General features: G+C 38.9%; 1 protein-coding gene and 1 long non-coding RNA gene across 5 annotated transcripts in view; one reads left to right on the forward strand and one right to left on the reverse strand.

Moving 5' to 3' along the window:
* gabrg2 (gamma-aminobutyric acid type A receptor subunit gamma2) overlaps positions 1-12,916 on the reverse strand; it is a 55,555-nt gene extending 42,639 nt beyond the window's left edge. For 3 of the 4 annotated variants that reach the window (XM_067608506.1, XM_067608505.1, XM_067608504.1), the window contains exons 1-2: positions 12,302-12,916; positions 2,299-2,438 (exon numbers count right to left, since the gene is read on the reverse strand). In XM_067608506.1, the coding sequence (XP_067464607.1) occupies positions 2,299-2,438; positions 12,302-12,417 (256 nt within the window). In that variant the 5' untranslated portion in view covers positions 12,418-12,916. The remainder of the gene's footprint in view (positions 1-2,298; positions 2,439-12,301) is intronic. The other variant, XM_067608507.1, reaches the window with a different exon arrangement.
* Positions 1-13,162, forward strand: part of LOC137195853 (uncharacterized) — a 198,116-nt gene that overhangs the window by 93,111 nt on the left and 91,843 nt on the right. The window lies entirely within an intron of this gene.

Genomic DNA, 13,162 nt, shown 5'->3' on the forward strand with positions numbered 1-13,162 from the left:
TAATTGTTTTATTAAAGTTTATAATTATTTTATTAATGTTACTGTAATAGCTGCAAGAAATAGCCTAATAATCTTCATTGTCTATATAGGCCAACTGTGGTTCTGATTTATTTTCAGGAGTAAAAACATTTCAAAAACATCCCCCCCCTCTGATTTTTTTTCACAAATTGTATCCTTTACTTTGTACTGTAATCAGCCTTGCTGCCAACGCTGTCATCACACAACACAAACACATGCATAGAATGGACAAAAGCAAACCCACACATACACTTTGTAATGTTCAGCATTGTGTAATAATAAACTGTGCTTTGTGCATTAAATCCTCTGTGTGTTCAGTTTCTACAGCCTAAATGAAGTGAATATGCACTGGCCATCCGGCTACAGCTGGCCTCCCATTTTCATTTCATGCCATTAAAAAAGTCATTATTTCTTATTATTTTACAATCTGCAGCAGATATATTCAAATATGTGTCAGGTGGCATGCCTTATGTTATTACTAGCTACCAACAGTGGTGAGGCAAGTCACAAGTCTATAAATTTCCAAGTCGAGTTGGAGTACTAAGGTTTATCTTGAGCTTTTAAGTCATTCGCCCTTAACCAAATGTAATGCCTTTTTGAGAATTTTAGAGTAATAATTAAGTAAATTTACAGAAATAATAATTAAAGCTTTTCAAAATGTGTATTTATTACTTTCAAACTTAATAATATTTAAACAAAAGCAGATCAGATTTGCCTCGGTATGTTATTCCTGTTCAGTGTTTCCCCTATAGTTGTACAGACCTGGTAGGCCGCCAGACCAACGACAACCGCTGCCAGGCCAAAGAATCTTTCTTACCGAAAATAACGCCAAATATCCATTAATTGGGAAATCAATTATCATTTGCGTTTGGAAGCCTCTGTGTGGCGCTGTTCCAGAATTGTGAGTCAACCTCCGTGTTGTTGCCTGGGAAACTCTTGGTAGCGTAACTCCTTTAAGGAAAAAGGCAGTGTGTAATGTGTGTGCGTAGCGAGTGTGTGGTTGAGCGAGTGGCAGAAAAGTGACGGTGAATGCGAGCGGAGCAGAGGAAAAGGATATCAGCGAGTTGTCAGTCTGATAGTAAATGTACAGTCTAGGCTATAGCGTGTCAGTTAATAAATGCTACAGCTTCTCAAGACCAAGAAAGTCTCATCTGTTGTTTCCCCAACAAATTGAAAAGTGAAGGGGGTTCGCGCGGAAGTTAGCAACAGTGGGTTAGCCTAACCTGACCAGGCTCACTTAAGGTGGACTGACTTTTATGGTTGACCAGCTGTTCTCATTTCAGTGTCAATCTCAGCTGCTCCTAAACAGAGAACAGAGAAATGTCTGGCTCTGCCAAACACACCTTTCACATGCTTGTGTAACATGACTGGCAGCTGTCGGATTGATTCAAAGTATATTTTTATAACATAATTATACATCTTTGGGCTTTGGGAAAGTTTCAAGTGAGACTTAAGTGTAAGTAAAGCGACATCATCTGTGTTTAAGCCTTTTTTGATTTTGTAAAGTCCAGTCTACATTCATCATGTGTGACTCAAATCTGACTCGAGCCCTGTGACTCGGGGCCCACCTCTAGCTCACACAACAACAGTGTTATTGTGTGAGAAGCTAATGATTAAAGTAATGTAGATTTGTTAAGGGTCTAACTTCATGCGTATATAAAACTCTTTGAAAGCTCCAAGAATAATGACTAAAGAGCGCAATCAACCTAAACACACAAGACTGTTTTTCTTCCTTTACTTCCTTAATAGTTGGCATGAGATTCTTACATTCAAAAAACTCTCAATGAGTATCTGTACATGAATGATAAGTATCACTAGATGTATACAGAGTTGTTTTTTTTCTCTATCTTTATAGTATGAAAGTGTCTCCTCTCCGTTTGCTCAAGTGCCTCAAGATGCAATTTCTTTAATTGCTACTCAATTCTGGCTCCAAAAAAAGGAGCCTATACAGGAGTCTAAGTATTCACTTAATCTAATGAGTTTTAATGGCTATTTTAAGAATAATTGCTGCATTAAGGAGATATTAAAGCTTAAAGAATATAGTGTATAGGGTTGGTTTGCTTTCATTGACAAGTGTTTCAGACTTCACCTCATTGCACAATTATAGATTATCTCTCTTCAACACATCCCTATTTCTTCACTTCATGGGTAAAGTGCTTGTGTATAAGCATCTATATCAGTTAAGCATATGTGTTTTAATGCAAATTTGCCCATAAACGTGGGTACATTTCTTTGTGATACTGTGACTAAACGGATCATCTGTGAAAAATCAGCACCCACCTCCGATGTCAGGTCTGAGTTTGTTGTCGTATCCATCTAGTAGGCTGTTTAGGATGTGTGTGACGTCACTCTCGTACACTTTGGGAGTCAGCACCCACGTCTTGTTAGACACCTCATCATCGTCATCAGTCTGGAAGGAGCTGTGGTGAGGAGAGAGAGAGAGAGAGAGAGAGAGAAAAAAAAACATGCAATCAATAATTTCTTTTAAAAGGAGAGCAAGCTTTTCCCTTCCTAGTGTGCTCTTCTGTCTTTATAAATAAATATTAGGAGATGAGAGGGACAGTGAGGGTCAGGTTTTTTGAAGATCCCAAACACAAATATTCAAGATTCAAGAGATTTTATTTGTCACATATGCATACAAGTACATATAGTGAAATGCTGTTGCGTCAGACTCCCAGGCAGCACACAATGAATGCAAGAGCCAACAATAAAAAAATAATATATATATATATATGGATAGATAAAGAAACAACAGCTTTTAAATAGCAGTTGTAAGCAAAATATACAAAATAGTGAAGGTTATGAAGTAAACAGTGCAGATAAGATGGCAACAGTGTGTAAATGGCAGTAGTGAATAGTATAGTATAATATGCATAGGTGAATGTCCTTGGGTATATTGTCCTTCAGGAGTTTACTGTTCATTGTTCATGGCTCTGATAGCCTGTGGGAAGAAACACTTCCTCCGTCTCAGTATGTGATTTGTGGCTGTTCAGGCGTTTGTCTGATCACAGCCACACAAACAGTCCATTGCTGGGGTGGTGGGGGTCCTTTACTGTCCTTCCAGCTCCGCTTACACACCTCCTGTTGCATAGGCTCATTAGGAAGGGGAGCGCAGTACCCGTACTGTGCTCAGCCGATCGCACAATCCTCTGCGGAGCCATCCTGTCCTGAGAGGAGCTGTTCCCGTACCAGGCGGTTAGGCTCCCCGTCAGGATGCTCTGCACTGCAGCAGAGTAGAAGGCTAGCAGGACTTTGTGTGAGACCTTGAATTTCCTCAGCTGTCTGAGGTGATACAGGCGCTGTCTTGCCTTTGCTGTAACAGTTTCAATATGTGTAGTCCATGTTAAGTCCTCGGTAATTTGCACACTGAGGTACTTAAAGCTGCTCACCTTCTCCACTGGAGTCCCGCTGATTTTCAGTGGGGTGTAAGACCTCTGTCATTTCCTGGCATTATTTATTATAGTCCACCATCAGCTCAACGTTCAGGGAGAGGTGGTTGGCCTGGCACCACTGCGACAGGCCTGCCACCTCCTCCAGATATTGATTAAACATGTTTGTTTCTATTACTTCTCATGAAACAAAATAGTTGCATCAATGAAAAATGCTAATATGAGTTACAGAAAAGAGTGAAATACATTATGTATGATTTACAGTATGACGTACTAATTTGAGCAGGTTCACAAGTGAATTAAATTAGCCACACATTCAGCACAGCACTTAAACACCATGCAAAGTTGTCATTAATCAAATATTTACATTTGGTCTACTGTCCTGCAAAGCCTGACTGGATGTCCTGTTGTCTCCAACATATGTACCAGTTTACAACATACATTTTTTCTACTGAGAAATGCCTGAACCCTTGCAGCAATGTGATCTTGTGCATTGATTGTAAATTGCAAAAAATGTGTCCCTTCAAACATGCCTCTTTAGTTTGATATAGACTGATATTCTTGTCAGATATTTTGAACTTAATCCACATCTAGGGCCTTTTAGGGCATAACGTTTTGGTGAAGAACCCACCAGTATGTCAAGATTAATCAGATAAGACATTGTACAAACTATGTCCTATCTGATTTTTGATTTGAAAATGAGATGAAAGGGCTGAACTCATTTCCTTCTGATCTTGGTATTCTTGGTTCTCAATCTTTCTGGTGTTATAGAAAACTTGTACAAGATGCAAAAATTACCAAAGCACAAATGAGTCATGACCTGAAAATGGCACAAGCCTCATACATATGTCCTCATCAAAGACAATATACAGCTTCTGGCTGATGGAAATGATGTGTTGTTAGATGATTTAAAGAAGATAATTTAATATTGGATTTTTTTTCTTATACCAGTTGATTACTGAGTACTATCACCTACGCATTTGCTATTGTCATTAACTTTGTCCTCCTGGTTCAAACAGCTGATGTTAGCACTGATGTCAAGTAAATGAATTTCAATAATAGTTCAAAAATAGTCACTCTGCCAGTTGTCAAAGTGAGATGGCAATTTTAGACCATTTTCACTCAGTAAAGGTTGGAATTTGACAAAATTGACAAGTTATTGAATCAAAGTAACTTCTTTCATGTGATAATGTTTTATATATTGTAAAAATGGACGCTTGAACGATGTAGAGAACAGTTATCTTGATTTTATCTTTTTTGTCCAATTTTTCCACACTCCCAACCCCACCTACATGATACTCAAAGATGTTAAAGCAAATACAAGAATCGCATATACTCTTGCTGTCAGATGGCCTAGGGTTTGAATAATGACCTCCACGAGTCCATGTTGAATAACAGCTAAAGCTCTCCTTAGATTTTCAACTCAGTGACTCTACAAAAATAATGGATAAATTTGAAGAAAGTCGAGGTACTGTACTTGACGGCAGACTTGTTTGTCATTTCGTAAAGCAGGTTTTGAGGGCTACCAAGCCTCTGTGAGACCTGGAGAAGACAAGCCAATTTTCCTGAGTTTACTTCCTAACCTCAGATGTCTCAAACTGGAAGGGTAATGATGTCTCAAGAGCCTCTGACCATAGACACCACCACAAGAGAACAGTAAATGTTTTTCCTGCTCTCCCACAGACAGTTATGATCTTGGTAAATTATATGTCTGGAAGATAATGCTTTGTTGCAATAGATCTTTTTCAGGTTTGGGACCTGAATAGAGGTGTGTGATCTCCATTGACTACTGACAACAATATGCTACCATGAAATAGGACTATGAAAAGAGACTGACTTAGCACTACAGAATGATATCTGCAATGAAAAGGAAGTTTGTACTGCCAGTGGGCAAGGCTAAGATACCTATGTGCTTGGCAGAGAGAGAAGTGTAGACAGAAAAGCTTGTATGTAAATGCATAAATGCACAGGGCAAATTTGCACTGCACCTTTTCATTCGATTTGTGCTAGCGCAATCTGTGTGTAATTAGTGTGTGATTTACTAAGGCAGCATTTCATTACACAGTCAGTGCCGGGGTCTGCCTTCTACATACATTCTGTGAGTGAAAAGAGAACTCAAAAAGGCACATTTCAGTGGTAAGCAACATCAAAGAATGTAAAAACAAACATAATCTTTTATGTTTTGTGAAGAAATAACAATATTCCAAAAATACTTACTAAGGCTCCAATTAAACTCTGCCTGAACTCTAACATTTGAGGTGTCTATTACTGAGTTTTAATTATAAAATGTACATCAAGAACTGTAGTAGGAGTCATACAAATGTCTAAGGAATTCAAAAGTTATGGAATGATACAAAATAGCACAAAAGAAAGGATTTCTTGACTAAACATGGAGGAGCAATGTTCAAGTTTTATGAACTAAGTATCTCACATATTTGGAGCAAACTCCCACAAGAATTCAGGTCTGCTTCAACTCTCAGTTCTTTTAAATCAAGGCTTAAAACTTTTCCTTCTATTACATATCTCGCACTGCACTGCAATATTATGATGCTATTTATGTCATTACGCTGTTGAATCTGTTTTATTGAATTTTAGCTTTTTCTTACCTTCTATTTTATTGTAATCTTTTCATGTGTTTATATGTGTCCTTTACAGTAATATTACCTTGTTTTTTATCTCTCTTTCTTAATGCCTCTTTATATCCTGTATAAAGCACTTTGAATTGACTTGTTGTTGAGCGGTGCTCCACAAATCTGTGCCTCAGATGATAAAAAAAAAAAAAAAACATGCACTGTTTGAAAAATTATACAGATTAGTGTAGGCATAGAATGCATCAGAAACAAGGCCATGACAGAAAAGGAAATTGATAGAAAATTCAGTGGGTAGATAGGATAGATAGGAAGAAAGAGAGATGACCAGAGAGAAGGGATTGGAGAACTTCTGCAGTACTGTCAAATCCTCAAGCTCTCGCAGCTCTGGATCACTTATATACTTCCAGTAAACGCCGAATCAGATCAGGGAGATGGCCAACAGCACAAAATAGCAACGCTGAACAAGTTGTGAGCTCTCAGCAAGGCTTTGAAGCAAAAAGAGGAAAGGAGACTTCTGGATGAAATAATAAAGAATCCGAAATGGTGAGAGAGAAAAAAAAAAAAACAGTTTCCATGGTAAAGCAAAAAGATAGAAGCCCTGATAGCTTTCTCATGTTCCTAGGCTGGGTGCGAGGAATAATGTTTTGACCAGTGCTCTTCCTTAGACTACCCTAAAAGCTATCAAGTGCCATCCATCTCCACCATAACGCTAGCACCTAAAACATTAAATCTTAATTACATTACCCTTTTAAATAGGTCTTACAGAATGTTCTAAAAAATATCAAGGGAATACCTGTCTGTCTCCAGCACAGACAGACAGATTTGATAAGATGATGAGATAGATGAGACAGGCAAATAGATAGGTAGTTGATAAATAGGGCAGAGGAGGCTGCGAGAACCTCAAAACCTCTGATGTTTTTCAGGTTGCTGCAATTTTATCATCTATACTCATCTCACACAGTATCTCTGTGCATATGGAAATGCTCCAAAGACGAGTAGATCAAAGGAAGAGCCATGTGTTCTCCACTGCAGGCAGATCTGAGGTTTTGCCTACTAACTCAGTACCTGAAGGTCCACAGAGAGGCCTGCGCCAGTGTGTGTTGTGCTGTATGTATGCGTGTGTTATTGTGGGTTGTGTGTTTGTTTTTCATACATATGTATGCCCATGTCTGTGTATGTAATGATGGAGAGTACTGGAGTTAAGTGTTGCATTCACAGCTACTCTTACTGAGGACGATCTGATTTCATACATTCTACCCTTCACATTTAATGCCACCATCAAGAAGCACTCTCATTTGCTCTACACGCAGCAGTGAAAACCTGTCCCTACTATTGAACAAATCTCAATTAAAATCCCATCTCAGGTTTCATGTAAACCAGCACCGAACTGCCCCCTCCTCTGCAGTTTTACCTATTCATAAGGAGGTCTATAACAAGGATAATGATAGCAATATGAGCAAAGGAAACGGCTATATGACTACCATTAGCATCCACATCAAGTTCCCCTTGAGTTATAATCTTTGCATGTTTTAAATTGAATCTAACGAACGCTGCTTATTATTACCCAACATGAAATTGATCCTGCATCTATGCAACAACACAACAAACCCCTCTCGCACATAAAATTGTAGCTGCAACCCTCCTTTAACAAGCTCGACCCTTACACAGCCCACTTTATACTAATTAATAAACTTGAATTGTTTGAAGTGGATGTAAATTGTCCTACTACTTCATCAGACTGTCTGTGTTATGGTACTCACATACAAGACTGTTAACCAATCACCTGAACTATGTCAGCCTGATCTATTTAACTGACCTAGAGAGAACCGGTCTATTTACAGGCTTCACTCAGTCCCGTCTAAGCCAGATCACAGATTGGCTAACACTGGCATGACATGGTGACTTGTTTCTCTCACTGGTTAAGTAAAATAAGGCAGATTAGTCCAATTGGTAATGGTGCCAATATCGTGTATCAAATTAAACATCCCAGTGTTTCCCCTAGGTTGACTGCGTTGGAGCGGTGTGGGGGGAAAGGGAGGGGGCATATGAAAAACTCAAGACAGAGACTCATCAGCCAGACATTTCTCCATTCTCTGTTAAACAGCGGCTGAGATTGACACTAAAATGAGAATTGCTGGTCCACCTTAAAAGTCAGTCCACCTTAAGTGAGCCTGGTCAAGTTAAGCTAACGCGTAGTTGCTAACTTCGGGCTAACTCCTTCCGATAGATGAGTATTTTCTTTGTCTTGAGGAGCTGCAGCATTTATTAACTGACAAACAGCCTGTACTGTACATTTTCTGTCAGATTGACTTACCCACACACACACATGCACTGCCTTATTCCGTAACGGAACTACGCTACTCTTGTACCTTTCACGTAGATGTCCTTTGAAGAACAAAGAGAGGGAGGATGACTGTTAGAGTGAAAATCATGAGTCGCTCGTTTATATTAATGATCGTCTGAAATTTTAGCAGCGGCGCTAGTAATTTAGCAGCGGCGGTACTATAGGGGATTATAGGGGAAACACTGCATCCAATCAGTGAGACTATTTAAATGTGAAGTTATACTGACATATGCAACTGAACTGATTTACTTAAGGATGATATAAACAAACATATATAACATCAGCCTAAAATATGAATGACTTATTAAGTTAATGCTGATAGTTTTCTATAAACTGTTCCATGCATGTAAAAGCAGGTCATATGTATTACCAGGGAGGGAAACAAAACATCCGCAGACTAATTCACCTGCTGTGTACTTGTGTCCTTAATAGACAGAAATTCACAAACCTTTTTGGATTAAAGGTAGCCAGAAAAGATCTATATTTAACCACAAAATGTCTCAGGATAAAGAGAGAAGTTGGAGGGCTGAGACAGCAGGGATAGCCGGAGTGAAAAGATTTTAGATAAGAAACTCTCTTAGCTTGGAAAATTGCAAGGCATGGTTTGTGAAGTAGCCATGGCCTTACTTCAGGTTTATTGTGTCACACCTACAGGGGTGAGCAAATGGGAGTAATCACCACTACGGTTAATTCAAATCCTCCCAACTCCATACCCCGAAATTTGAAATCACTCCGACCTCTATACTTCCTGGGTGATGGAAATGACACACTCTCTTAAATCGTAAGCAAGAGGCAGCTATAAGCTTTGACTGTCATCTTCCACTGTCCCGTAAAAAGATTGACAGATCTGTATGCTATCAACTCCATTTTAGAAATTCTGAGACATACATATGATACTCATCATGCGATACATGACAGACTGACAGTTTGTCAAAAATCATACGCCCCAACTCTTTCCAAGTGATGACAAGCAGCAGATTCTGTATAAGGGCAAGACTGAGTCCAATGCACTGTGTGTTCCCCATTTTAAGGGATGGAATTTTAAAGAAAACTACAATTTGGTACAAAAATTGCCCATGTGAGATGAGAATTAATGCAAGTTAGAGGGTAACAGGAATGCAACATATGACAGATTGGACTGTGGATGGATGATTATTGCATGTATTATGTTCATGCTTGCTAGTGAGCTAATTTTAGCAAATTCTATTTGCTCCACAGATCCAGGAGTCTCATGTTTGCCACACTGATGACATCAGTGAAAACCAGATTTAATATAAGTCACTTTGTAATTATTTGTTTTATATACAATTATGCCAACTGCAGTTAAGTGTGTGGGTGTTTATGTTGGCAAAGTATATTTTACGTTTTGTTTGGCCAAACAAGTTTTTATTTTTATTTTTAAGTCACAGCTACATATAACATTGTGTTGCTTTTGCTATCTTAGAAGTTGTGCATTGCTGGCATTGACACATGGCTTGAACTTCACACATTAAACACTGAAATTATATTATCATTATGATGAGTTATAGTGTCTGATTTAAAACATAAAATCTTATTATCAGAGAAATATCAGGGTGTAATGTTGCAAAACCCTGTCTGATTAAGAGAAACTATCCTGGGACTATTTAAGGGACTTTTCACTTCTTTCTGTATTATTAATTGATAGGCATTAGAGAAAAACTATTAATTTTCATTAAATTTGATCAAATATTGAGAAATTATCTTTTTGATTGAGTAATATTGATAAAAACTAGTATGAGTAAATGAAAACTTGAAATGTGATTAACTGTAATCTCATCATGTTTATTGAATCAATATGAACTCTTTGATCAAATCTGAACTTGTAACAAGGGGAAGTTAATAGTGTGTCTTGTTTTGTTGGTTTGTTTTTTTTTTTTTAAATGAGAATTATGAATTATAAATGAGAATTCAAATATGTCCTAGTGCAGTTAAGCTTATAAAACAAAAACAAAAAAAATAGCAAATAAATAAAACTGGAGTGTGTCCTAAATTATGATTATGTAATGAATTTCCCCTGCCACCTGAAATGCTTGAGGTGAGTTTGCAAAACAGTAAACATCACATGGTGTAATTAAAAAAAAAAAAAAAAAAATTCTGAGCTCCCTCACTCTGACATCACCCCCTCCTGTCATGACCATGCTTCTTGGTTCACAAAGTCTCCTCTTGGATCCTGGACCAGCATCTGCAGCCTAATTATAAACCGATGAAACTTAAAAACAAACCAACTGCAACAATGTTTCTTCTGCAAAATGCCCGACCTGCTGTAGGTCACTTGAGGGTGATTTTCCAAAACTGGATCCTGTCCTTTGATCTGAAACAGTAATTGACTGACTGACTGGGGTTAATGTATGGTGATGCAATCACATATCACTACACATAGTAACTGTCAATGAGTCACAAAGTAGCATAGATTACTGAAAGCATGCCAGAGGCCTTGAGAGATGTCTTATGTAAGAGTCTCATACATGAATCACAAATTATTTCTAATGCAACTTGCCGAACAATATAGCGTTTTTTAAATGATCACAAAACACACAAGACTTGCTTATTATCTGTTAAAAAATGAAAATATATCTTGCTGTCAGTGGTTGACAACTAAACTTTGAGCCACAAACGTGATCTTTATACAGGTGTTTACATGGCAGAGCTCACATTTGGCCATGTTATGCTTATTTTAGATGCACCCATATGTCACTTCACTTCTTTGAATAGTTAATTGTGTTTTAATCACTCATCCCCAAGTTATAAAATCCATCAACTGCCAGTAGATCTGAATTCTAAATGAAATTCAATGGCATAAGGTATATTGTTTACTCAAGCATACTGTGAACACTACTTGTGCATACAATTAGAAATACACAGGCCTGACAATCGAGGCTGGGCAGGGAGCCCTGAGGTTGCGATCAGCATGACGGTGATTGAACGTCGACTGATTTATCTGCCTCCATTTTTCACCCTCCAGCAGCACAAGACGAGGGCGATGCAGGGAGCCAAACCATCCGCTTCCTCTTGACTATTCTTATCTCAGCACACGGGAATAATGTCTTGACAGGGACAACCAAACATCTTCTTTCAGCAAACTCACATCTGCACCTCAGTTGAAGCTGAAATGGCAGCCCATTGCCTGTCTGTGTGTTTATGTGTGTGTGTGTGCAAGACAAGGATCAGTTCATATGTGTTATCCTTGTCCTTATTGTGCCTTTACACTTGCATTCTCTGTGTGATTGCCTGCCATTTTGAAATGCTTTTTTTTCTTAATATCAAATACGTGGGGGTGAAACGTACCCTCATTCATACTCGAGTTCTCTTCATTAGAAACATCTGCTTTCATATATCCTTTCGAGTTCGGACACATCCAACAACATGCTTTCAATAATGAGGCTTTGACTCTTAGAATAGACTTGATCCTTGAACACAGCTTAGCAGAGACTATATGTAGCCTTAGCTTCACTCAACTTAGCCTGCCTGCCACTGTGCTATTTCTAACGCAGGGCAGATTGTAAGAGATGCCGGACAAATCGTCTCTTCATAGAAATATGTATCTGCAAAAATGCCCGATGTCCACAGAGAAATATTTAAAATAGTCTATAGCTGTTTGTCGCTTTTGTTCTCTCTAAAAATGTATATTATGACACACGGAATCTCACAGTAATGCGATGCATGTGTCACTGTTGCTATGATAAAAAAAAAATCATCCTTTGATGTGATCCACAATATACATGTGATGATATATACACTACATGCCTTGATTTTCTACAAAATCTAGATCCCCCTCAGCTACTTAATTGTTCAGGATCCCGCGAACAGCAGGGCTGGGTTGGCATTTAGATGGGAGGCACCGCAAAATGATGTGTTGGTAAAATAAGAAACATGTCACCCAGCAGAGCCGACATAGAAAACACGGTTTTGAAGGAAAATATCACGCAATAATATCTTACCTTGTAGGGAGATTAACGGCAATAAACACCCAGAGAAACAGCTTCAGGGGAAGGGAAGGCTTCGCCATTGCTGCCGAGCATTTGGAGGCTAAATTTGGTAGAGCCATCATCACCATCTTCGTTTCCTCTTTATTGCAGATGGACGTGTCCGTCTATTTACTGTGTTTCCTCTCTACGATACATTACGCACGTTAGCAGTAGCGGGTCTGCAAATCTAGACCCGAGGCGGACGTGCGGTGGAGTGAAATCAGCCAAAACAAAATCGATGCGAGCCGAAAGCTTGATTTCGTGTCGCTCGTTGTTTCTTTTTTTTTTTTGCGTGCCTGTTACCGAGTCGACAACCTAGCAGGGCCCTAAAAAACTACCACAGACGGCGAAGACCCCGTAATAAGCTACTCTTAATACCGAGCATCTGAGAGAAGCACTGAGCCTCAGACTGAATGCAGATTAACACTGGGGTCAGAGATGCACGTTGCTGCAGCACGGATCAACACATGCGTGGTTTCACTAAGCGGAAGCACAGCTCCATAGACTAAAGGGGGGAAAAAGCCTTAGCTTGATGCTACAGGAAAAAATGGTGGTTTTACCTTTACTGCGAGCACACCACTGGTGTATACCACGTGATGATGGTTATTATAAAAATATTTTTTTCTTTATATGATGAAATGTTACTATGTTAAGATGGTGACAGTACAAGTATTGCCTACTGATGGGGGTGTGAAAGTTACTTCCAAATAATGTTATGCAGTAATTAACACAGTTCAATGCCGGGGTCTAAAGTGACATTCTGGGGTCCCTCACAGACTAATGAGGAGCGCGTGCGTGCGTGCGTGCGTGCGTGTGAGCGTGCCTGTGTGTGTG

This window comes from Thunnus thynnus, chromosome 13 (genome assembly GCF_963924715.1).
Source record: "Thunnus thynnus chromosome 13, fThuThy2.1, whole genome shotgun sequence".
Taxonomy (NCBI): domain Eukaryota; kingdom Metazoa; phylum Chordata; class Actinopteri; order Scombriformes; family Scombridae; genus Thunnus; species Thunnus thynnus.